We start from the raw sequence: 27,223 nt of genomic DNA on the forward strand, positions 1-27,223 counted from the left end.
CAGAACCTTTGGGCATCCCAACAGAGAAAGGAAGAGGAAAGGAGGAAGAAGAATTGCAAGTAACGCTAAAGGTGCGGTTGGATAAGTAGGAAGAGAACCAGCAAAGAGTACAGTCATGGAGAACAAAGGTGTTGAGTTTTTTGAGGCGGAGGGCATGGTCAACCATATCAAAGGCAGCAGAAAGGTCCAGGAGTAGGAGTACAGATTAGTGTCCCTTAGTTTTGGCTATTAGTAGAAGGTTTGTTAATTTTAGGAGGACAGTTTCTGTGAAGTGTTGAGGGCAAAATACAGACTGAAGGAAACTGCTCCCTGAAAAAAAGAAACAAAACGTCCAAATATGGGTGGGGGGGGGGTGTAATAGAGGAAATATACTCCGTTGACAAATACAAGATTTTTGATATACAGGGTGGGCTATTTATATGGATACACCTTAATAAAATGGGAATGGTTGGTGATATTAACTTCCTGTTTGTGGCACATTAGTATATGTGAGGGGGGAAACTTTTCAAGATGGGTGGTGACCATGGCGGCCATTTTGAAGTCAGCCATTTTGAATCCAACTTTTGTTTCTTCAATAGGAAGAGGGTCATGTGACACATCAAACTTATTGGGAATTTCACAAGAAAAACAATGGTGTGCTTGGTTTTAACGTAACTTTATTCTTTCATGAGTTATTTACACTGCTATTTTACTGCGATTTTAACGCTCCATTGTTTTTCTTGTGAAATTCCCAATAAGTTTGATGTGTCACATGACCCTCTTCCTATTGAAAAAACAAAAGTTGGATTAAAATGGCCGACTTCAAAATGGCCACAAACAGGAAGTTAATATCACCAACCATTCCCATTTTCTTAAGGTGTATCCATATAAATGGCCCACCCTGTACATTATAAATGATTACTTGATAGCTTTTATCTGAGAAAACTACAAAGGTGTTTGTAAGAGTAGAGTAATTGTGCATGTTTTTTCATATATTTGAATGTCTGTGTACAAAAAAAAAAAAAAAAACATTTTAAATAAAAAATATCTACAAGAAAATAACTCTCCAAAAATCCATGGCTTGCGCCTCCAAAAATGCCGCATTGAAAACTCACAGGATGTACCAATACCAACTGCTAAGGACTGTAACTAGTTTTAATTTGATAAATTCCTTGCATTTCGACAACAATCCAACCTTGTGATCAGGTAAAGCCCACATATGAACATTGTTTTTTACTAAAAAAAACTTGTAGAACTGGTCAAGGTTAAGCACACACTGGGAAATCCCAGTCTTGTCTTTGGCCCTCAGGGACAGCAACAGGCTAAACACCACACCACATACATTGAAGCTTGCTTTTGTATTATAATAACAGAAGTCAATTGTCCTTCCCTATACATGTGAAATCCATCTCTGAATATGTAAAGTCTAGTTAAATATATTAGCATTTTGTTTTCTATGTCCCAGCAGGTTAAGTAGGTTAATATCAGATTAAAACAAACACAAGTCAATGGGTCATTCTGTCTGTGAGAATCCACCAATCATGCAAACAGCACGTTTTGCGGGGACACTCCCAAATAGTTCTTACTGCATGTTCTGCATTCCTTTGTAGCTTTACAACTTAGCTTCCCCACACTTATCATTTATTTAGATGTAATCTGATATATATATATATATATATATATATATATATATATATATATATATATATATACACACACACACAGTATACAGGCATACCCCACTTTTAAGTACACAATGGGACCAGAGCATGTATGTAAAACGAAAATGTACTTAAAGTGAAACAATACATTTTTTCACTTATAGGGTGTAGTGGGGGGTCAGGGGCTGTAGTTAAGGTCTCAGGGGCTGTAGTGGGGGTGTCAGGGTCACACTGGAACAGGGCGGGCTATGCTCTCGGAGCTTCAGCTTATTCTACTGCAGCTGCAAAATGTCTGTACAGTAGTTGTAAGGCACTTTACAGACACTCGCGGGTATGTCCTTACTCGCGAGTGTATGTAAAGTGAGTGCACTTAAAGCGGGGCATGCCTGTACACACTGGCCCGGATTCAGAAAGCAGTTACGACGGCGTATCTCCAGATACGCCCTCGTAACTCTGAGTGCGGGCCGTCGCATCTCGGTGTCTGATTCATAGAATCAGATACGCCTCAATGGTGCCTAGATACGAGCGGCGTAAGTCTCCTACGCCGTCGTATCTTAGGCTGCAATATTTACGCTGACCGCTAGGGGCGCTTCCCTAGACTTCCGTGTCGAATATGCAAATTAGGTAGATACGCCGATTCAGAAACGTACGTCCGCCCGGCGCATTTTTTTACGTCGTTTACGTAAGGCTTTTTTCAGCGTAAAGTTACCCCTCATAAAGCAGGGGTAAGTCATGTTAGGTATGGACGTCGGAAACGTACGAACAGCGTCGTATTTTACGTTGTTTGCGTAAGTCGTTCGCGAATAGAGCTGTACGTAAGTTACGTTCACGTCGAAAGCATTGACAGTTTGCGGCGTAATTTGGAGCATGCGCACTTGGAAACGTTCACGGACGGCGCATGCACTTTAATGTGGTATTTAACCCAAAACCAAAATTGTAATATATTGCAGTTTGCCAAACATTGGATGTGGAGGCTGAATTTGTTTTCCTTTTTTGGGGCTTTTTCGCTCTCTTTTCATCTGGTGATCTGGTGGCCAGTAACACATTTCCTGTATTAAGCCCTGTACATACAGCCCAGAATCTCGTCAAGAAAAAAAATGTTGTTTTTCCTGACCAGATTCTTGGCAAGATTCTCTTGCCAGCTGAGTGTACACATGGGCCATTCAAAAGAACCGTCGTTTTTTTGAATGGCACGAACGCGGTGATGTCATCGACTACGACGAGAATGCGCTCGTCACATTCGATGCCGTCGCCACCATCTTGCTTCATCCTACCTATGCCTTGGAAGCTACTGCACATGCGTCAAAGTCATTTCGAGCATGTGCGGGTTTCTATGGAGTGGTAAGTATACACACGCTCGGGTTTCTGGGCAGGAAAACACTGCCGAGAATCTCACAACGAGAAAATAGAGAACAGGTTCTCTATTTTTCTCGTCTAGATTCTGGGCAGTTTTCTTGCTGGTTCTTACCGAAAAAAACCGTGCGTGTGTACGAGGCTTAAGAGTACCTCTGCTCTGGATGAAAGAGCACAGGGGTACAGCATAATGCAGCATTGTCAGTCTGGGTGGGAGGTTAGTGTTAGATGGACTAGCAGATTTAAAGTGGAAGTTCAGTCAAATCTAATGCTGCGTACACACGATCGGAAAATTTCAACAAGAAAAGTCTGATATGAGCTTTTGGTCCGAAATTCCGACCGTGTATATGCTCCATCTGACTTTTGCTGACGGAATTTCCGCCAACAAAAGATTGAGGGCTGGTTCTCAAATTCTCAGATGGAAAAAATTCCGATTGGAAAATCCGATCGTCTGTAGCAATTCTGACGTGCAAAATTCCGACGCATGCTCGGAAACAATTCAACGCATGCTCGGAAGCATTGAACTTAATTTTCTAGGCTCGTCCTAGTGTTGTACATCACCGCGTTCTTGACGGTTGAAAGTTCAGAGAACTTTTGTGTGCCCGTGTGTATGCAAGACAAGCTTGAGCGGAAATTCGAGCGTAAGGCTAGACCTACATCCACCTCCATTGTAAGCATATTCTGTCTAACCCTGTAAAAAAGATCATTAAATACACTAACAAATTGAAGGCAAATTCCAGCTAATACTTTATACAGCAAACAGTTTTTTCCTTTTGGAATATATATATATATATATATATCTTGTATATAAATAGCAAAGCAATGGGAAAGCCAATGCAGCTGAAAAAAGGTGGTAAGAAGCAACTCCCTGCAAAAGGAGTCTTGGATAAGAACCAAAAGGACAGATCACGAGCTGGCAGCCTTGTAAGTGCAGGGCTTTTTTACAGGGGGAACTTGGTGGAACTCAGTTCCGCCACCTTTGGCTCAGACCCTTTGGTGCCTTCTCACCACAATCACTTGTAAACACAGAAGTCTGATTTCTGTGTTTACAAGTGACAGCTTTGTAACCGCCCGAACTCTGCACTCTGTATGTAATGCAATTCTGGTATTTAATGCCCCTTTAAGACCCTTCTACTGTTTGTGAAATCTGAACAGGTCGTGGTTGAGTTCCTGCACCTATTTTCTGAGAAAAAAAGCTCTGTGTAAGTGAAACGGCTTATACTGTATTTCTGGAGCTAGACACAAGAAAAGGGCTCAAATGTTTTAAAAGTGCCGGAAAGGCAAGGGTACATTTTCTGCCTCATATTTTTCATTCTGCGTGAGGCTTGCTGCTGTTTTTGTCACTGTGATGCTGGAAGCGCAATAAATCTGGTTGCAGCCAAATTACCGGTATACCTAAACTGCTGGGTAGATTCTTACAAAACACTGCTTGGGGAACACAACTCTAGGGAGTCATCATCAAAATGTGTATTTAGGGAACAAAGTTTTAATATGCCTCTTCAATCAAGGTGCTCATTCCTTTTTTTTTCATTTAGATGGTAAACATGTGGGCTTGATTTACTAATGAAGTAAAGAGTGTTTACTTAGCAAATGAAGGATCACTAGTAGGGAAAAGAGGGAAAAGACAAGCACATAGGATCGGAATGTTAAAAGAGAGTCTATAAACAGTCCATTATTAATCCATAATATACATCCTGATAAAAGTCTGTGAATTGTCCAAATGACAGACACACAGTGGAGAGCAAACACTAAGGCCCCGTACACACGACCGAGTTTCTCGGCAGAATTCAGCCAGAAACTCGATCGGAACCGTATTCTGCCGAGAAACCCGGTCATGTGTACACTTTTGGCAGAGGAAACCGACGAGGATCTCGTCGGGCCAAATAGAGAACATGTTCTCTATTTTCTTGTTGATCAATGAGGAAACTTGGCTCGCCGAGATCCTCAGCGGCTTCACAAGAACTCGACGAGCAAAACGATGTGTTTTGCTCGTCGAGTTTCTCAGACGTGTGTACGGGGCCTAAGGGCAAAGCTCTTCTAAGGCCTTGTACACACGATTGGACAAAACCGATGAAAACGGACTGAAGTTCAGTTTCATTGGTCCAAACCGACCGTGTGTGGGCCCCATCGGTCAGTTGTCCTTCAGTCCAAAAAGAACTTGCTTTAAAATTGAACCGATGGACGCCTAACCGATAGGTTAAAACCGGTCGTTAGTACGCACGACCATCGGTTCAAAATCCACGCATGCTCAGACTAAATGAGGGGACGGGAGCGCTCGTTCTTGTAAAACTAGCGTTCGTTTAGGAGATATCACATTCATCACGCTGTAAGAGACAGAAAAGCGCAAATCATCTTTTACTAACACAAAATCAGCTAAAGCAGCCCCAAGGGTGGCACCATTGGATTTGAACATCCCCTTTATAGTGCTGTCGTACGCGGCCTAAGAGTGAAGCCAACTATGTATAACAAAGGGAAAAGAAAAAAATAGAAAAGCACCTCCAAGTGTAGTAGTTAATAAAAGTTATAATCACACAGACAAGGGGTCACTCACATAAAGAGTAAAGAATCAGGCCTCGTACACACGACCCAGGAACTCGTCGTAAATGAAACATCGTTTTCTTCGACAAGTTCCTTGTTAGGCTTGTCGAGAAACTTGACAAGCTTTCTTTGCGTACACACTGTCAAGACCAAATCTCGTCATTCTTAAACACGGTGACGTACAACACGTAAGACGGCAGGGGAAGTTCGATTCCACTGGCACAACCCTTGGGGCTGCTTTTGCTAATCTCATGTTACTGCGTGTTAAGTAAAAATTTGGTAAGAGACGATTTGCACTTTTCAGTCCGTTGCAGCTTGACAAATGTGCTATCTCCATTACAAACGCTACTTTTACCGAAGGTGCGCTCCCGTCTCATACTTTATTGTGAGCATGCGTGGGTTTATTAGCATACACACGATCGTGTTTCTCGTCGTAAACCAGCGCGATGAGAAACATGACAAGGAAATTGAGACTCCCGACGAGGAAGAAGAGAACTTTTTTTCTCGTCGAGTTCCACAACAGTTTTTGCGATGAAAAACATACACACAACCGTTTTCCTTGGCAAAAAAGCTCTCCCACCAAGTTTCTTGATGGATTCTGTCGAGGAAAACGGTCGTGTGTACGAGGCCTCAGGCTCATATGGTAATAATCAAACATCCCGGTGAAAAAAAAAAACGCCCAGGGTCTGCATGCCAGGGAGCCGCGAGGTGGATACAGAAAGCTGGTGTTCCATCAGAATCGGCGACCTGTCAGTTTAGTAAGTGACGTTAAATCAGCTTTGCATGCATTCCACCGCTACCAGGTTTGCTAAGCTGACAGAAGACCTGCAATCAGAAAAAGGCAGCGGACATATTAGTACACCCAACTACGTCTTGAATTTCAAAGTAATTTTAGCAATAAAGCATATATAAATAAATATAGTATATTGACATCTGTGAAGCTGTTAGGATGTTTAATTTTGAAAGCCTAAAGGTTTAGCGCTGAGCAGCGCGGGGTGTACCAACATGGCCTCTGTCACCTTCCTGCTGCTGGCGTCCAGCATCACAGTTGTCAACATATTATATTTATTTACATACGCTCACTTTATTGCTAACATTACTCTGAAATTCAAGACGTAGCTGGGTGTAGTAAGATGTCTGCTTCTGACTGCAGGTATTCTGTTAGATGAGCAAACCTGGTAGCAGTGGAATACATGCGCAGCTGACAGAACATCACTTCTATTAACTAATCTTACGGGTTGCAGATTCTGATGGGACACCGGCATTCTCCCGTGTCTCTCCGGGCAGACCTCTAAATGGAGCGCAGTGTGGACCGCAGCGCTGGCATGTGACATCACCGGGAGTGGGAGTAAACAACGCGTTTCAGAGCATGTGCGATGTGAGTAACAGACATGCACTCTCCTTTCTCAAGTTAATAGTGTAATAATAGTAGTGTAGTGTAGTGTAGTAATAGCTGGCATGTGTGATAGTGGAATACTGCTATCACACATGTCGTTTTGCTCCCGCTGAACTTGTGTTTGGAGAGAATCATAAACTCATTCCTTTTTACTAAGTGCTAATTTTTTTACAACGTAAAACAACCTTAGTAAATCAACCCCTTAGATTCCCCTAGATGCCCTACCAGCTGCACATACTTACATTACATTTTTTCCACTTCAGCTCTTTTTGGCCCCCATGAGTAAAGAAAAATATTTGACACTTCTACGCATCAGGGAGCATGTAAGTGTGATACATGTGCCTATATGTCTCAGTTTACTGCTCCCTGCTAGCCAGGTTATTGATGTGCTAATGTCCCCTCACTATTTCTAAAGGTTAATTGATCTATTGTGTTGTGTGAAGGAGAGCTGGGTTTAAGTGGCTTGTGTTAATTATTCTGATTGCTTCATTGTGGTAATTATCTCTCTATATGCGGGGTCGAGCGGTCTAGTTAATGTATTCAGTACAGCTAGTGCTCAGCGTCATTGATGTCATTGTCTAAAGAAAATGTGTTTTCAGCATCGGCCCCGTCGTGTCTGCCTATAATCTGTATGGAAGCCCCAGTGTGAGGGGGGCGGAGATTTGTCATTGTAACAGTTTTGGAAATGACATATAAGCTGTGTGATATAACATTAAAGTCTGTGTTGTTCAAGCAGTAAGCTGGTCTCATGTGTGGCTTTCTGGGCGATTCCAGGGATATCCCTCCTCGTGGAATATTGGGGTGATTTTCGTTATGGGAAGAAGGGAACGTTGACGGGGATATCATACCGATACCGTCACAATTGGTTGGTAGCAGTGGGATTTTTCCCTTCTATTCCCCTTCACACCCGGATTCCAAGCAGACACTGGAAGAACTACTGGAAGTTCGTGGAAGGATTGCTAGCAACAAAACCAAGCGGGTCATCATAGCAGAATCAATGGAGCTAGACCAGGAGGACGGGATTGCAGCAACGCCAGCAGTACAAGAGATGGAGACACCAGTGATTCAGGAGGAGGAATCGCCAGCCAACAAGCTAATGAGAGAGAAGCTAGCGTGGTTCGGCCCGAACCCAACGCCAGATGTGGTACTGAAAGTGATGGACCTGTTAGCGAAGGAGGCTAAAGAAATAAGAGACGCGGAGCTACAGAAGGATAAACAAATAAGGGACGCAGAACTACAGTTAAAACTGGCAGCAGTCCAACAAGCAGTCGCACATTCTCCAAACAGTGAGTACAGCACAGCAGACACAAGGAAGATTCCGTTTAGCGCTTTTAAAGCTTTTGATGAAAAGGACTGTGAGATTGATAACTTCCTGGCGGATTTTGAGCGACAATGTAACCTGCACCGAATAGCTAGAGGAGACTGGGTTGCAATATTGTCAGGCAAACTGTCAGGCAAAGCTTCTGATGCTTTCCGGACCGTGCCAGATCAGGATATTCATAGCTACGCCAGGGTTAAAGAAGTGCTCCTGGCTCGTTATGCAGTAACCCCAGAGTCCCACCGACAGAAGTTCAGGGACTCACGCAAAACCACAAAAGACTCTTATGCGGAATGGGCATGCCAATTGTCCCGGTCGGCCTCTAACTGGGCTAACAGCAGCCAGGCCACCACCGCAGAGGACATTTTGCAACTAATGCTCCTGGAGCAATTTTACAATCACATCCAGACGGACGTCAAAGATTGGGTGAGAGATCGCAGGCCCATGACTCTACCAGAGGCCGCGAAGTTGGCGGATGAATATGCAGATACTCGCAAGACGAACCAGGTCACACCACAGGAACAACCTCCACCACAAACGGTGCCCTCACACCCACCAACCGCTAGATACCAACCTCCTAACAGACCGGTGACATCTAGCCCTCGCTATCATCGCCAGGAGGGCAACGAACAACGCTGCTTCCGGTGCAAACAGCTGGGTCACTTCAAGCAGAATTGCCCCATGAATGACAACACCAGGTCAAATTGGTCTCAACCTGGGCACCGCCCACCAGCAGCAGCCCATTGTGTAGACTCGGCTTGGGATCCAAAGGAGCTGGGTCAGGAAGAACCATTGGGCACCCCTTACGAAGCCCTCATGGTACAATCTGTTATTACGGACAACAGGGAACACCATTGTCAGCTGGTCATGGGCGACAGCCCTGAGCCGGAGGGGCCCTGGAGGGAGCTGGGCAGAAAGAGGCACCGCCGGCCACCCTTCAAGAAGAAGAGGTCCTGGAAGCCGTATAACAAGCTGACCTGGGAGGAGAAGAAGCGACTGGAGGAGAGGGAGTCGCAGCGGGCGTCCCAGATGCGTGCCGAGATGTTCGCCAAGGGCCCACCGGTGGCCCCTTACACCACCACCCAGTTCCTGATGATGAAGGACCACGTGGAGAGCCTGCAGGACATGAGCAAGCAGGAGCTGATCCGTGAGTACATAGAGCTGGAGGAGTGCATAAGCCGCATGGAGGAGGAGAACAACCACCTGAGGTCACAGCAGCATGAACTGGAGATGGAGCTGGAGAAGCTCCAAGAGGAGAACCGGCGGCTGCGGAGGGAGCAGGGGGTGGCTGACCTTATGGGGCTCTGATTCCCCTCCCCCCCCCCCCCGGACTCTGAGCACCAGTGCTACAGCATTTCAACAAATATAACTTTTTCTTTTTATGAATCTCCTGGGATTGTCACTTCAGAGCCATAACCTGCCCCCTCCCATAGCGGGACACCTAGACGGCGGCGCACAGACCCATTCGCTGTCTTCACACTGGCTTCTGGTGACTTTGCAGATCGCACAAAGACTTGGGGACTGACCGGCGTGTGATCTGACGACCCGGTGACATACCTGAGTCTGAAGCAGTTGCCAAGGGAGGTCAGTCATGCCAAACGGAGTTAACCTCTGACTAATAGCTCTGAACCCGTCAACCCTACTGGACCAGGGAAGGTCCAACCGGGTTTGCCGGAGCAGGGAGCAAAAGGGGGGCCATTGTGATACATGTGCCTATATGTCTCAGTTTACTGCTCCCTGCTAGCCAGGTTATTGATGTGCTAATGTCCCCTCACTATTTCTAAAGGTTAATTGATCTATTGTGTTGTGTGAAGGAGAGCTGGGTTTAAGTGGCTTGTGTTAATTATTCTGATTGCTTCATTGTGGTAATTATCTCTCTATATGCGGGGTCGAGCGGTCTAGTTAATGTATTCAGTACAGCTAGTGCTCAGCGTCATTGATGTCATTGTCTAAAGAAAATGTGTTTTCAGCATCGGCCCCGTCGTGTCTGCCTATAATCTGTATGGAAGCCCCAGTGTGAGGGGGGCGGAGATTTGTCATTGTAACAGTTTTGGAAATGACATATAAGCTGTGTGATATAACATTAAAGTCTGTGTTGTTCAAGCAGTAAGCTGGTCTCATGTGTGGCTTTCTGGGCGATTCCAGGGATATCCCTCCTCGTGGAATATTGGGGTGATTTTCGTTATGGGAAGAAGGGAACGTTGACGGGGATATCATACCGATACCGTCACAGTAAGTCTCTCTTTTTACTCCCATGTGACAGTGCTAAAGATTGGTGATTGGCTACTCTGGCACACTGCATAGTCAAATGGAGTCGGTGGCTTGGAGTTGGCGTTTATACAGGGCCTCATCTTCTTGGCCCGTGTGGCAGGACCCCACAGGAGTAAAATAAAGTTGAGTATGTGCAGCTGGTGGTGCTGATCTTATATATGGGCAAAGCACAGGTCCACTTCAAGGGTGGTAGGTTGCGTTTCATCAGTTTCATAGAGCAATCCTAACTATGGAACATCAGAGGGAAAATGTTTCTGAATTTATCTGATAAAAATAATATTAAAAGATGATAGATAAAAATACAAAAGACACACAACAACCTAGTCAGGTCGTTTCGTGTTGGCTGTCATTCCAAATATGGTGAGAACAGAAAACTGAATCTGAGAATATTCTATAAACACAACATGATGCATTTGGCACTTGTTACTCTCACCTGCCAAGGAAGAAGGCGATATAAAATATTGAGCTGTTTAAATTGACAAACTGAAACAGGAACATTTTCAGAGCAAAACTGTTTTCCCACTCTGAGTCAGTTCTCGGATGCTCTAGAGAAAAAACACAACATTACTGCACATTCCATGGTTACAGCCCCAGATAATCAACTTTACAAACCATAAATACATAAATTCTAATTACAGGTTAACCATAACAGCAAATTTTCTAAGATTTTTTGCTCATATTATGTGAGAATATGGGGATTCAGAGGACAAACTGTAGTATGTGAGCCATAATTTTTAATATATTTTTTAATTCATACTTCTGTAGTGCCCTGCTCACAAATAACTGGGCGCTATGTTAAATTTAGTGGGTGTCTGAGCCAATAATATGGCTCAGACTGTATAATTTATTCTGAATTAGCCTCTGTCCTGGCAGTGGCTGTGCCTGATAGAATTTTCCCACTTGTGCCTGTTGGTGATGATACCCCTATAGGTCAGTGTTGGAAACCAGGTAAGCCATAGGTCATTGAGTGTCTTTTCTCGGGAGTAGCCCAGTGGGAGTGGTGCCCCACTGTGCATGTCGGGAAGGGATACTTAAGGGGCAGACGCCATGTTTTGAAGTCTTCGTCTTGTGGCCCTCCTGGAGCAAGGTATGTGTTGTGTCATTTCTAGCCCCGGGGCCACATTGGCCTGAGGCTGCATCTCTGCTAGTAGGCCCAGTTATGCTGGTTGGGGCCTACAAATTAAGAGGTTCAGAGAGGAACAATCAGGAAGCAGCGCCTGTATATGTAATGACCATGAAGATAGACCCTGCCGGGTATTCTCTCAGTGAGATTAAAGATTTAGAAGGGCAAAATCAGGAGCCACCCCTTGTAGGAGTGAGCATTCAGACAGGCCATGTCCGATCTTTTGTAAAATTGTTATTGTTATTTTCATAAAATTCAGGAAAATAATATTAAAAAAAAAAAGAATTGCAGTGTTGCCTCATCACAATATCAGTATAAAGAACATGCAACCATTGAAGATTAGTATACAGTATATATAATCTGCCCATAATATGAAGTTCAGTAATCAAGGCTACATGTATGCTGACAAAGTGAAAACATTAATTATAATCAATGGAAATATTACAACTTTTCTTTATTTAAGCCTGGATGAAATGAGAGTTAGTAATTTAAAGAGTATGCTTCTGCAAAAATAAAAGAAACTAATAATGAACTAAAAATAATTGGGTAGAGAATCCTAAAAAACATAACCCTAGATATGCATCTTAGCTCTTGAGACAAGAAGAATATAGGGGATGTTTACTTACAGTACTTGAGTTTTAATCTGCCCAAAGAGTTGGAAAGGTTAGCTATTGTGTATCACTTTGTGTATTGGAACGGTGTCATTAAAAGGGAAATTTCAGAATCTGATAAAGTATGTTCCATAAAAAGTTTTCACCTGTCGAGGAAACATTTAGTAGGGCCGAAGGCGATCAAATCATCAGATTCATCAAAGATTCTTTCTTCACCATAGCTGCCTTTGGAGCTGACGGTGATGTCCAGGATTTTAGTATAACTCTTCAGGTCATAAGTAGACATAACAAAATCCATAGAGCAATGGATGTTTGTCGAGAAGGTAAGGATAAATCAGTGGGTTCAAAGCACCCAAACAAGCAGAGTAGAGGGTTTAAGAAATAATCTTAGAATTGATTTCATGAATAAAATAAAGTACTTGGTCCCAGAATGTTTGGTAGAGTCTCTTTGAGATAAGAGGATTAGAAAAGCACAACCAGAAATATAACCAGATATGGCCTCACACATGCATATATATATATAATTACAACATATAGCAAAAAACAAGGTTTTTAAAACATCACCATTGGTAAACGTATTCACATTAATCTTTTCAACCTTTAGGGGTGTGCACATATTTTTGAACCTCCTCTTGAGCACCACAGGACCACTGAAACTGGTGAAATTCTGATATTCAAATATAGACTTGATAAATGAATGTTAAAAGCTGCTCTTTGCCCTCTTGGTTGTTCTGTCTCATAGGCAGAGGAGGAGATATACTAAAACTGGTGCACTCAGAATCTGGTACAGCTGTGCATGGTAGCCAATTGGCTTCTAACTTCAGCTTGTTCAGTTAAGCTTTGGCAATAAAACCTGGAAGCTGATTGGTTTCTATGCAGAGCTGCACCAGATTTTGCACTCTCTAGTTTTGGTAAATAACCAGAAGATCAACCCGCTATTGACGTTACTTTACCAAGTTAGTTTTGGCAAATCATATTTGTAAGTCCAGCACACTCAGGAAAAGTTTTGAGGATATATGCATGCTTCAAAGGATAAAAAGATTAACGTTAATGTAAAATAAGCTTTAAAATTGTTGCTATAACTTAAAAACCTTGTTTCTGTATACCGTTTGTACTTATATATTTCCTCACATGCAAGTTATTATTGATTGTGCCTTGATGATCCTTTATCCATGCTGAGAGTCTTCCAGACAGACCAGCTAACCGAATGAGTACAACGGAATCTGTAGTACCTATGAGAAACAACCACAAACAACAACCACAAGTCCAAAGATGTCCTAACACTTTTCCATTCCTTTAACTTATTACGCAACCAATATAGCTCTATGGACTTGTATATAATTGGTTTTAATTGTGAACTTACCTAAGTTTGTTAAAAGATACGCTACTTTCTCATATACCTATAAAAGAAACACAAACGATCAAAAGATATATAGAGCACTCAAAACACTTAACATTCTAAATAAGATACATTGGCTTTCTGCACCAAGAACTTTGGGGGTAATCCACAAAGATCCGGCGTAACGTAAATTTTCCCATTTAAGTTACACTGCCTTAAAATTTCTACCTAAGTGCCCGATCCACAAAGCACTTACCTAGAAATTTTTGGCTGTGTAACTTAAATTCCGCCGGCGCAAGGCGTTGCTCTTTTCATGGGGGCGATTCCCATTTAAATTAGGCGCGCTCCCGCACCGGCCGTACTGCGCATGCTCGTGACGTCATTTTCCCGACGTGCATAGCGCAAAATTACGTTACGCCGTGGCTTTGTGGATCGCGACGGGTCAATAAAGTTGCGTCGGGAAAAAAAAAAGATACGGCGGCAAAAAAAAAATTCAAAACAAAAAAAAAATCGCGTCGCTGGACAGAAGGGTCTGTTTTTACAAGGTGTAAACAGTTTACACTTTGTAAAAGCAGCCCTAATTTTGCGTTTGCAAACTAAAACTTACGGAGAAAAAACGAAGCGTAAAAGCTTTGTGGATCTCCGTAAGTGCTAATTTGCATACCCGAGGCAGCATTTCGACACAAAATGCCCCCAGCGGCGGATGCGGTACTGCATCCTAAGATCCGGCAGTGTAAGTCCCTTACACATGTCGGATCTTCTGCCTAACTATGGAAAACTGATTCTGTGGATCAGTTCCATAGTTAGAAACAGGGATACGACGGCGTAACGGCAGTTACGCCGGCGTATCCCTTTTGAGGATCTGGCCCTTTGTTCTTTGGCGTAGAGCTCAGCACACTGAAAGTGATGTCCTACCTAAGCCAGCCTAACACTAACCCTCCCTATAACCCTAAACCTCCTTGTGACCCTAACAATAATCTTCCCTCTAACACTAACATTAGCCTTAGCACCAACCCTCCATGTAACACTAACTGTAAGGCCCCGTACTCACGACCAAACATGTCTGCTGAAACTGGTCCGCGGACCAGTTTCAGCGGACATGTTCGTTCGTGTGTAGGCAGTAACGTACAGAATTCCAGCAAACAATCGTCGGCCAGACCGTTTTCCAACGAACAACTGTTTCCTGGTCTTGCTTTAAAACAGTCTGCTGGAATCGTGTCCGTCAGACATGTTCGGTCGTCTGTACACAAAAGCAGCGTACAAAAACCCCGCGCATGCTCAGTCCAAATGAGGAGACGGGAGCGCTCGTTCAGGTAAAACTCGCGTTTGTTTGGGATATGGCACATTCGTCATTAGAAACCTTTTATTCTAGCAAGAGAACAATGTCTTAAAAAGGCGCACTAAACCACATTTTCAAGCCTCGTTTTATTAATTCTTCTCTTGCTAGAATAACCCCGTTCTCTTGCTGATGCAATTTCAATAGAGTTGTCCCATACTGAAATGTCACATTTCTTGCTTGTGATGTAATCCTTTAATAATGTTTTCTATGCCAGACGTGTGTTTTGGTTGGTGGTCCTCCATAATTTATAGTAGTCATTTTTGTAAAGGAATGTGCATTTTTTTTTTTTTTTGTTGTTTCTAGTTATGTCACCATTTAAAATTTTTTTTTTTTACATGTTTTTTTCATTTTTTTTTTTTTGTTTTTTTTTTGGTGTTTCATTAGAGAATATTAAACCATGTTGGCACACCAAATGTCCCCCCCCCCCAAGGAGTGTGTCCTTTGTAAATTACCCATTGTATATTTTTTAAAGGTTTGCTGCCTAATAATCCCCACAGTATAACAAACAATAGACATGTTTTCAAATGAAAGCAAAAAGCCTTTTATTCAGGCAAATGTCATCACAAAAAATAAAAAGAACGGCAGCACTAGAATAGATAGCAAACTATATGCAAACTTGCATTTCCAACATGGTGAAGGATAAACTTCCAAGCCTCAGGAGCCAAACACAAAAATATGAAGCAGCAGCACACAAACAAAGGAACCCAAACTGTGGTAGTACAAACAAGATGTCCTTTATGTGGAAGGAAATGGAAGGCAGAAAATCAACGTTTCCTCCTCTTTCCAGCCTTCCCTCCAGGCAGCCTTCCAGCGGATCGAACACGGGGTCTTGCAGGTGGGGTTGATGTGGCAGCAGGAGGATGGTGTTCCGCAAGCCGGGCCGGGTCACATAGCCCAGTGTCTGGGGTCAGCAGGCCCCTCTGCATCCACCAAAGGACCTGGTTCATCAGGGCCTTTGCCAGTCTTCTCTGGTCCTCCTCCCCTTCATTTAAATCATGGGCCAATGAGGCACTGAAGGCCTCTGTGGGGTTGAGGGGGGCCCTCATGATGGCGCTTGCCTCCTGGATCATGCGGAGGCTTGCCTCCTCCACAGGCCTCAACTGCCTCCTTCGGCCTGATGGCCTCACCTGGGGGGGAGAAGACTGGCTGGTGGTGGTTCTCCTGGCCGGGTGGACCTGCTGCAGGCCACTGGGCCCAGCCTCCTCCTGGCTGCCACTGACCCCGGCCTCCTCCTGGCTGCCACTGACCCCGGCCTCCTCCTGGCTGCCACTGACCCCGGCCTCCTCCTGGCTGACAGACACCTGAGGATCTGCCACCTCCTGGCTGATCTCTTCTTCCTGTGTGGAAAAAAAAGGACATTTTTTACAATTTCGCTAAATAAAACCACACTCATTTTCATGTTTTTCGTTTAGTATTTTCTGTTCATTATTACTTGAATACACTCTACTTCTGACCCCTGCAGTTGTCATCTCTGACACCTATTTGTCTGAACACCTTTTTTTTTGCTTTTTCCCAGCTTGTTTTTTTTTTTACAATATCTAATCATTAATCCACCAAGAATTATTTACGCCAGAAATATAGAGGAAACTACTATACCTCCTCATCGAAGGGTGGCAGATCTGCATCTCTGTCAGCCAGGCCCTCTTCCTCCGACTCTGCAGGGCTGTGGTCATCTGGGGAAGGTCCGCTGGAAGGTAGCATGGAGGAAAGGTTGGAAGAAAGACTGGACATCGTTTTCCTGCCTTCCATTTCGTCCCGCAAAAAAGCCATCTGTTTATAATACCACAGTTTGGGTTCCTTTGCTTGTCTTGCTGCTGCTCCCGATTTTTTGCTTTTATTAGCTTTGTATGCTCTCCTGTATGTGCTTCTGAGGTTGGCAAGTTTATCCTTCACCATGTTGGCAGTGCATCCTGGCACCCAAGTTTGCATATAATTTGCTAGCTCTTCTAGTGCTGCCGCTCGTACCTCTTTATTGCAATATAAAGAGTGCTTGGAATTCCACAGGATGGGCGTCTCCTGATATTTTTGGAGTAAGGCCTCTATAGATTCCTTGCTTTGTAGGAGGTCCATTGTAATTTTTCCAAAATTATATTTCTTTTTGAGTCTAGATTACAAAAACATAAACCACAGAAAAATAAATATTCCAAAGGATCAGCGTTGACCTTGATCTAATATGTGTCTTCAAATTTATTACCTATATCTAATTACAAACACAGTCTCTCTTGTTTAAACAATGATTGGCAGCTCGGCCGCATTGCTTGTACCAAACATTGATTTGCTAGATGCAGAGCCATTGTTCACATTGCAGTAAATATTTTAAATATAGAAAAATAAACAATGCTTACAAATGACAGTTTTCATCTAGGCACTCTTTCATGTGTAAATCTCATGCCCCTGACAATGGATGACATAAAAGACACTTCCTAATGACCTCTGTACAACCAACACTTGAACAATACTTTGCCTGATCTGAATACACCATTCAAAAACTTGTCAATGAGGTACAGCATTGTTCACATCTCTATTTTGTGAGGTGTCCAAAAGTATTTGGAAACCAAAATAACATTGTGGTACCCCATAGACAGAATAGCTTAAAAAGGGTGCAACCAACAGCCCAAACCCCCATCCCATGTGTCTACATTTTCAAGGCCTCTGCTGATCACATTTTTAATTTCCTTACCTTCCTGTCTCTCGCTCCTCGTTTCTCACGCTCGCCTAATTACCGCGTAAGATGCGTAATCACGGCGTAAACCTTTTAAACACTCCGCGTATTTATTAAACCCCGCCCTCGTCACCTTTGCGAGGCCCCTAATCAATGAGTTTAGGAAATATGGCGTTAACTGTGTATGTTCTGGATGCGCTCGAAGATTCTCCGCGTAACCGACGTAAACACGTTGTTTGCATTCTCTACACTCCGCGTATGTATTAAACGCCGCCCTCTTCTCCGCCCATGGCGTAAGAATTCATCTTTTCCACGCCCATAATCTCTGTGGGAAAGGAAAGATGGCGATGTCACACGAGCGGGCACGATGCTCTCATGCCACAAGTGAAGGGACAGAGGCAGGGACGTCCCGATCAAGGCAAAGAAGATATAAAGCCACTAATATGCGGTTCCAGGAAATGGTGGAGTTAGTTTACATCATGCGAAAGAAGGACTATGATGGTGAATTAGGGCCATACAAGACCCCTAACCGCCGAAAGGCACATATTATGGACAAGGTGGCGAGGAGAATGCAGAGGATGTTTGGGATCACCAGGTCCAAGGAACAGCTGAGGAAACGATGGTCAGACTTAAAATTGAGGGAGCCACATCAGATGAAGAAAATACTTAAAATTCTGCGTAAAAGTAAGTAAATATATATTGGGGTTGGGGGGGGGGGGGGATTGTCTGCAATAATGTGTTGCCATGTATATTTCACCATCTGCCTCCTTGGCCTGCTTGTAATTTTAAAGACATGTTGTCATTTATTTTTTAGGACATAAATAACTACATATTTACAAATAGTGTTCTTAGTAAACAACGTAACATCACATAGTTTCTCAGAAAGGCTCGGTTATTCCAGGAACAACACACCTGGACATGGCTCACTGGCCAAAAACTTTGTTTGTAAACATTGTGTAAAAGCTAGTTCTAGAAAAAAAAAGTATGAGAATGGGAAAGGCAAACAGGATTCATTCTAAAAACAGTGGTAATAAAGCAGATGTTTTCACATCTGCAATGCAGAGCACCTGTGTCTCCCCAAATCAAAAATGGGTTTTGGTAGGGTCTCCCAGAAATACAGTTTAGGGGGGACATCCATGTGTGTCACTTTGCTAAAAAGGGGCAGGATCAGAGCTTGCCATATAGAAGTAATTGCAAAATGTAGGTTTGGTGAAAGATAAAAGTAACTAAATGAAAGCATCTTCTAAGCAATGTGTGCGATTTATGCTCTCCAATATCTGTGTGCTGATGAGTCTACATTTTTTTTGGTTTATTTCAGGGGAAAGAAGTCGCCAGCATTTGGAGGAGGCAGAGAGGGCCAGACAAGGCCAAAATCTGCCATCTCAACATGTGGAGGAGGAGGAGGATGTGGAAGGAGAAGAGGATGTGGAAGGAGAAGAGGATGTGGAAGGAGAAGAGGATGTGGAAGGAGAAGAGGATGTGGAAGGAGAAGAGGATGTGGAAGGAGAGGAGGAAGGAAGAAAGGAGGAAGGAAGAGAGGAGGAAGAAGTAATTTTGGACTTAGAAGTTATAGCAGATGAAGGGCAAGTGGCGGAAGAACAATTTGGCGAATTGAAAGAAGGTGGATTGATGGATGAAGGAGGAGTCCAAGATGATGGGGAAGTGGTGGAAGAAGGAGGAGTGATAGAAGATGATGGGGAGGTGGTGGAAGAAGGAGGAGTGATAGAAGATGTCGAAGAGGTGGAAAGGAGAAGCCCATCAGGTCAGTGTCACCCTAGCTTGATTCAAAAAAACATATGTAGATAGGCCTCATCGAAAAATAATGTTGTAAATGCCATTTCTAATTTTTTTTTTAGGGGAGGAGGATGGTGTGCCAATATTTTCACGTGCAAGTGCTGCTATAATTATTCAGCAGGTAATGGAGTGCAGCACTGAAATGCACAATATGCGTGAAAGGATGTTTCTCATGGAACAGAATGTAACAAATGTCCTTTTGGAATGCAGCACGGAAATGGACAATATGCGGCAAAGAATGATGGTCATCGAATCTAATTTTAAAAACATTATTGACATGATGGGCCGTGTCAAAGACTGAAACACCCCCCGCCCATCCCCCGCCCCCACAAACATTTTTACAGTTTGAATAATGAATACGCCAAAATTTGAAGATACACACACAGTGTGCCAACATGTGCTATCTGCCATCACAGAATATCTAATGTCTGTGCTTTGTGGGTCCAACCCCCTCCTCCATCCTCAAGTAGTTGAGAGGAAGGGTTTGCTCCCACAGAACACAGACATTGATCACCCATGATGTCAGATAGCACATGTGGCCATTTGTCTGTTGAACCAATGACATTTGGCGAGTTTGCACTGAATGTGTGTATCTTCCAATTTTGGCGTGTTCCAGTGTGAAAGCACACCATGACTGACTGCTGTTGTGAGTTTTTATATTTTTGGAATTGGATTTTGTTACTTTTTGACCATGTTGAACATTTTGGGATACTATAAAGTTTAGACCATAAAGAATAAACAACGCCAAAAAATTTAAAATATATATATATAGAATTATAAATCTCTCTAATCACTGAATTTAGTGAAGTAGAGATTTGACTCCAAAATCTCACCTAAAAATTTACTTTTAGAAAAACACACCAAAAACAAAAAAAATGGTTAAAAAATTATTGTTTTTTGTGCATTAAAAATATGCACAAAAAAAAAAATTAAGGCGGTAAACACCCCACCAAAAATAATCTCTATATATATATATATATATGTAAACAATAAATCTAACTATATTTGATAAAAAAAAAAGTGAACTTGTTAATAAATGTATAATCTGCATAATATTTTTGGTTGAATTACCTGAAAAAAAAAAAAATTTTAAAAAAATTTTGTTGACTCCTAAGTACAAAAGCAGGGAGTAATGAAAAAACTATAAAATAATTTTTGGGGTCATGAACAAGCAAAAATTAAAATACTTGACCTCAAAATTTACAAATGGAGTTGCTTCTTATTTCTAGACTCAATACCCTGTTTGTAGATGAGTGAATACTGTGCAAAATGTGGTTAGTTACTAAAAGTGGAGAAATCAATTATGCATTACAATTGAAGAAGTTAGTTAGAGAACCAGGAAGACAGAAAAAGAGAAAAAGCATTAATGACAAACAACTGTATAAAGTCCAATGGTCTAATTATTTATTATTTTTTAGAATATTCCTTTCTTTGGGGGCCGAATTAGAAAGAAATATGATCTGGCATAGCAATGGCCCCCCGACCCATGAAGTACTCAACATATTTGTCGCGTACCTCACGAGCTGATTGGGGGGCCAAGCCAGCGCGACCAGTGTCCAGCCCGGGAAGGGGATCTGAGGGTAGTCTTGCCTCAGAACCGATGTCGGGTAGGTACGTCTGGGAGTGCCTGCGTAAAAAGTTGTGCAAAATGCAGCAGGCAAATACAACGGTGTCCAATTTATATTCCGCCAGATGTATCGATGTCCTGAACAGGCGGAACCGGTTGGTGAGTATCCCAAAGGCATTCTCGACTACCCTCCGAGCCCTGCCCAACCGAAAATTAAACACACTCCTCTCTGAGGTGAGGGTCCTCTGGGGAAAAGGCCGCATGAGGTGAGGACCAAGCCCGAAAGCCTCGTCCGCTAGGAACACAAACGGAAGTCCTTCCACATTATCTTCAACTGGTGGCAATGCCAGACCACCAGCTTGGAGACGATCATAGAAATCAGTCCGTGCGAACACTCCCCCATCAGACATCCGGCCGTTCTTCCCCACGTCCACATATAGAAACTCATACTGTGCCGATACCACCGCCATCAACACAATACTATGATAACCCTTGTAATTATAATAGTAGGACCCCGAGCGGGGTGGGGGCACAATGCGGACGTGTTTCCCATCTATTGCTCCACCGCAGTTTGGAAAATCCCACCGCTGGGCAAATTGGGAAGCCACAGACTGCCATTCCTGTGGTGTGGAGGGTAGCTGTGGGGACAAACAAAAATAGAGATTTAGTACTTTGTAACAAAAACATCCTACAAGCATCCTTGTGACAGTTCACAGTATTAAAATTGCATTAGAAAAATGTGCATGGAGAATTTGGGAAATAAAATATATAGGGCCACTTCATTAAGAGACTCCACAGCCCTCTGATGGGGACAATAAAAGTTTGAAGGGGGGGGGGGGGGACACAAAAAACAAAAAGTCCTGTTTTAAAAAATGGCAAGGTGGGTTTGTCCCTAGGATAGCATGCTGGACAGGTTAATATTGGGTAAGGGACAAATATGCAGGTAGGCCAAGAATAAAACATGTAAAGCTTATATCAACATGCATAGGGAGAAAAGGTAACGTTAGTTAAACACACAGCATATCTGGGAAAATAAAAATAAAGTTAGTTGGCCACATTATTAGAGCCAGGAAACTTACCTTAATATACTCCTCATGCATAACTTTGATGATGGCAGCACACGTGTCCGGTATGATGACCCCAAGCGCCTGCGGAGAGATGCCTGTCGAGAACTTGAGGTCCTGCAGGCTCCTCCCAGTCGCCAGGTACCGCAACGTGGCAATAAGCCTCTGCTCGGCCGTGATGGCTTGGCGCATCACAGTGTCCTGCCTCGTGATATAGGGGGACAGAAGTTCCAGCAGACTGTTGAATACGGGGTCCGTCATGCGGAGAAAATTCCTAAAGTCATTAGGATTATTCTCCTGGAGTTCCCTAAGCAGAGGCATATGTGAGAACTGGTCACGCTGGCGCAACCAATTCTTGGTCCAGAAACGCCTCCGCCCCCTGTTTCTGGCCAAAGTACTGGACAAATGAACATATCCAGCAGCCATCCCATAAACAGCACCAACTCGCGAAAATTGACGCTGCTGCTCCATCATGGCTTCAAACCGGCCGGCTGGTCAGTCAAGAACACACTGAAACAGAAAGCACTCGCAAATCCAGCACTACCTGCGACAAACGCGTGACAAACAGATACGAGCGCACAGGATGCAACTGCTAAAGCAGAAACAACCTGCTTGCCTATAGCCGAATGACAACTACGTTACCGCAAGCACACGCACTGAACCCGTGAATACACGCTGTCAAAGCCTGGAGACCGAGAAGCGCGAATCAGCTCTAACCAAACCTTCACTAACACGAGCAAACCCGTAACTAGCAAAAGAGGAACAGAGGGCGGCGCCATTAACTTTGGTCTTCCCCTTTATAGTGACGTCGTACGTAGTTTACGTGCACGCGTTCCGGTACGACGGGAATTTGGTCCGCTGGTGTGTACACGCCAGCGGAACAAAACACAAATCAGCCTTGTACGCCGGAAACTGTCGGGCAGACAGTTTCCAGCGCACAGATCCGGTCGTGAGTACAAGGCCTCAGACTTCTTTTACACTAACCCTACCTTCAACTCGCCACGCTCTTGGTAACCCTAGCCCTAACACTAATTCCTATAACACTCACCAGTGCCGGATTAAACTCTGTGGAGGCCCCTTGGCAGTCGAAAACTTGGGGCCCCCCTCACAGTTTTCTGGAATTTTCCTTGTGCACACGCTCTAGTAGGATAACATTGAACTAAGTAGTGTGCAAGCCAGCTGTAAGATTGAGATGACCATCACTACTATACATTACATGTACGTAGGGTGCACCACTTTTTACAAACTGACAGCTGAAAGAAGGTGAGCTTTTAACCACTTCCCATCCCAGCCACAGTCATATGACGTCCGCAGGAGGGATCTCCCATCCTGGGCGGGCGTCATATGATGTCCTGGTCTTCCCTGCTGTCTAGTGGGGGGCTCGGGAGCCGATGCTCGTTCCCGGCGGCCGCGATGTCGCGATTGCTGGTAACACAGCCAAGGACGTGGATCTGTGTGTGGAGACCAATGGGGGTTTCCCAGTACAGAGGAACACCGATCGGTCTCCTCCCCTTGTGAGTCCCTGCTCCCTACAGTTAGAATCACTCCCTAGGATACACATTTAACCCCTTGATCACTCCCTAGTGTTAACCCCTTCCATGCCAGTCACATTTATACAGTAATCAGTGCATTTTTATAGCACTGGTCGCTGTATAAATGTGAATGTTCCCAAAATAGTGTCAAAAGTGTCCGATCTGTCTGCCATAATGTCACAGTGGCACTAAAAATCGCAGATTGGCCTGGGCAGGAAAGGGGTGAAAATGCCCTGTATTGAAGTGGTTAAGAAACAAACTGTAATGTGAACCTGGTGTCTATGGTTTATGTACTTTGAGTTGGTATTGGGTACATTACATTAATACAGTATTTTCTCTATACAGTCTTTCTTTGAGTTGATAGATTTTTTTCTATCTTTTGTAAAAAAAAAGCTTCATTATAGTTTTCTTCCAAGATCAAATCAATAGTATTTTAGCATTTTCAAGGTGCTCTTAAATGGTGTAGAGCCCATAGGCAGGTGCCTAGTATGTCTATTTGGTTATTTGGCACTGACCCTCACACTATAAGGCCCCGTACACACGAGAGGATCTATCCGCTGGAATTGATCTGCGGATCAGTTCCAGCGGATAGATCCGCTGGTGTGTACAACCCAGTGGATCTTTTTCCGCTGATTTTTTTTGGGCCGACCGATTTCCAGCGGATAAAAATTTCTTAGCATGCTAAGAAATCTATCCGCTGGAATCGGCTCCAGCGGATCGATCCGGTGGTCTGTACAGACTCACCGGATCGATCCGTCCGAAAACACATCCCTCGCATGCGTCGTAATGATTCGACGCATGCGTGGATATCCTTATATGACAGCGTCGCGCACGTCGCCGCGTCATCATCGCGGCGACGACGCGACACGTCACCGCGGACGGAATTCCGCGGGGATTTTGATCTCCTGGTTAGTACAACCAGGAGATCAAAATCCGCCAGAGGATTTATCCGCGGATACGGTCCGGCGGACCGTATCCGCGGATCAATCCTCTCGTGTGTACCCGGCATTACACTTACACTCCCTGTAAATCCAGCACATAGCCCTTTGCCCCCTACAGGAGGACCGGTGGTACCCCCCCTATCGGCAGTCCTGCATATCCTCCCTAAAACCCCTGAGCATTAGCATGTTGCCTCCACTGTTTTGCACCCACATAGACCAGAAGCTGCTAAGTAAAACCTGGAGAAGATCAGCAGTACTGAGAAGCAAAAAAGGGTGAAATAATTATTTTAGAAAAAATATGCTTATTTTTGCTATCGTGAACAGTTGCCATTTTCCCTATAAGCTAAAACATATCACAACTTGGGTACCATGGTATGTTTTTTTTTTTTTGCACTGTAATGCAGCACCGACATACAAAGATTAAGCCCTAAAGCTAGCCACAGAGAGGAAAAAATTCCCGGCCAATAAAAAAACATTTGACAAAATTATGAAATAGAGGTTCATAGGCTGTCATTGTCCTTGCAGATTTCTGACAAAGAGGAAAATTAACCAGGTAGCTTTAATCTCTACTGATATAAGCCACATTATGATAAATAACAGGCAATAATGGAAATCCCAGATGAGATGCACTGAATAGTGGTTGTGCATGTCTAATGACAGGGAAATAGCCTGAGAGCTTCTTCATTTCAGAATGATCAAATGTTCTTCCCGTATAAAGCTAGCACAACAAAATGTTGTCTGTTATGAATGATCAGGGAAAATGGCTTTGTAGAACTTCCTCTAATTCTCTGTTGTGTATGCATGCAACAATAATTCAAAGTGTACAGTTTAATTCTTCCTGGTGAAAATAGATGTATCACCCTGATGTTTAGGCAGGGTTGCTAGTAAATTTACTTGCCAAGTATAGTTGCCTTGGCCAATTGATATGAGATCAATTGATTCCACCCTAATTCTGGATTTGCTTCACTTCTCTCTTCTGATGGCCGAGTATCTGGTGGCATTAGATAAGACAAGGGCACTGCAAGGACAGATTAGGAATATATGGAGGTGTTTGAGCCAATGGGCAGGTATTTTCTTAGCTCCCTCCCTGCTGGGAGAACCTATTTATTTGGGTGAGGTCAGGTGCAGATATACATGTAAAATTTATGTAGGGAGATTTGTTTAAACTCTGTATCATATAAACTGTTCACTTCACTGGGTATATGTGAAGGTGCACATCCACTTTAATTAGGCCCCATGCACACTGGGAGTTTGCCCAGCTTTTCTAAATGCATTTAGGTGCATTTAACCTGCCTGGCGGTATTCCCAAGTCTGACTTGGGGTTAGATTTTCATGCTGCGAGCGGTAACCCCGAGTCAGACTCGGGCTCGCCTCGCTGGATCCACAGGCACTGTTTACTTACCTTGTCCCTGGATCAAGCGATGCCACCGCGCTGTGTGAGCGAGCGGGACCTCGCTCGATTCACACAGCGTCCTCCTGTGCCGCCGATCTCCATTCCCTGCAACGTTACGACGCACGGGAGTGGAGAACGGCGCCAAATTCAAAAAAGTAAACAAACACCTTACATACAGTATATTGTAATCTTATAGATTACAGTACTGTATGTAAAAAATACACACCCCCCTTGTCGTCTCCCCAGTGCCCTACATGTACTTTTATATAATAAAAACTTTTCTTTCTGCCTACAAACTGTAGATTGTCCATAGCAACCAAAAGTGTCCCTTTATGTCAAAAATGGTTTTAGAGCAGCTAAAAAACAGCGATAATAAATTATAATCACTTGCAGAATTGTGCGATAGCGATTTGTGGGGAAATTCGTCATAAAAAAAATAAATAAAATGACAGCGACAATTCTGCAACTGAGCAAATTTCAGTGATTTTGATTTGATTACATTATTGAATAATTTTTATTATAATTATATTATTATTTGTTATAATTATTTATAATCATTTATTATATTATAATTTATAATTTTGTTTTAAAAAAAATGTCATACCCGGGATGCCTATTAGAATCGTGTTTGGTCAGATTTAAGTGAGTTATTTCTAAAAATTACAGACCTACAATATAAAACGCCAAATTTCCTTGCAAATAATGGTACCGCTTTCAGCACCTTTTTTCTATAAGAATCATACCGCCAGGGAGGTTAAGTATGTCAAGCGCTTGGGTGTTCATTCATTTCATAGGACAGAATAATACTTTATAAATTATGTGTCGGGGGTTTTTACTGCCAAAATGCTGCTGCATGGTGTATACTTGTCTCAATCCAGAGCAATGAGTGTCAATTCTCTCTGCTGCTTTGTTCCTCTGCTATCAGCATAAATCACTTCTTACTAGTTTTCTTGACAGAGGAGCGAGCTCCAGCATACACCCTGAGATTGACAGCCTCAACTCTGTTCCTGTGTGCTGTGGGTAAGGGTGTGTGTCCCTTCCCACCAATCAGCTCTCAGAGCGCTGCTTAGTGATATATGCAAAGTTTACCTTCATTCCTTCGCCCTCTGATTTATGAAAGCTCAGACAAGCTTTATAAATTCTGCACTTTGAATGGCTGTAGAGATGAGGGGGCTGAAGATAAACCGGTACAACATATGTAGGATGATTTGTTTCTCATCAGAGGCTAGTCACTTCACTGGGTATATGTGAGGGTTTACAACCACTTTAAAATACATGAAATTATGTATTAATGAATGCAGAGCTGCATTAATTTGCACCTTTTATACTGTATATGCCTAGA

General features: G+C 43.3%; 1 protein-coding gene across 1 annotated transcript in view; it reads right to left on the reverse strand.

The window, feature by feature from the left end:
- The window catches only part of ANO3 (anoctamin 3), a 307,522-nt gene that overhangs the window by 22,227 nt on the left and 258,072 nt on the right, over nt 1-27,223 (reverse strand). Inside the window, exons 16-17 of the mRNA XM_040328358.1 lie at nt 13,614-13,650; nt 10,950-11,061 (exon numbers count right to left, since the gene is read on the reverse strand). Coding sequence (XP_040184292.1) covers nt 10,950-11,061; nt 13,614-13,650 — 149 coding nt within the window. The remainder of the gene's footprint in view (nt 1-10,949; nt 11,062-13,613; nt 13,651-27,223) is intronic.

Source organism: Rana temporaria, chromosome 11, assembly GCF_905171775.1.
Source record: "Rana temporaria chromosome 11, aRanTem1.1, whole genome shotgun sequence".
Lineage (NCBI taxonomy): Eukaryota > Metazoa > Chordata > Amphibia > Anura > Ranidae > Rana > Rana temporaria.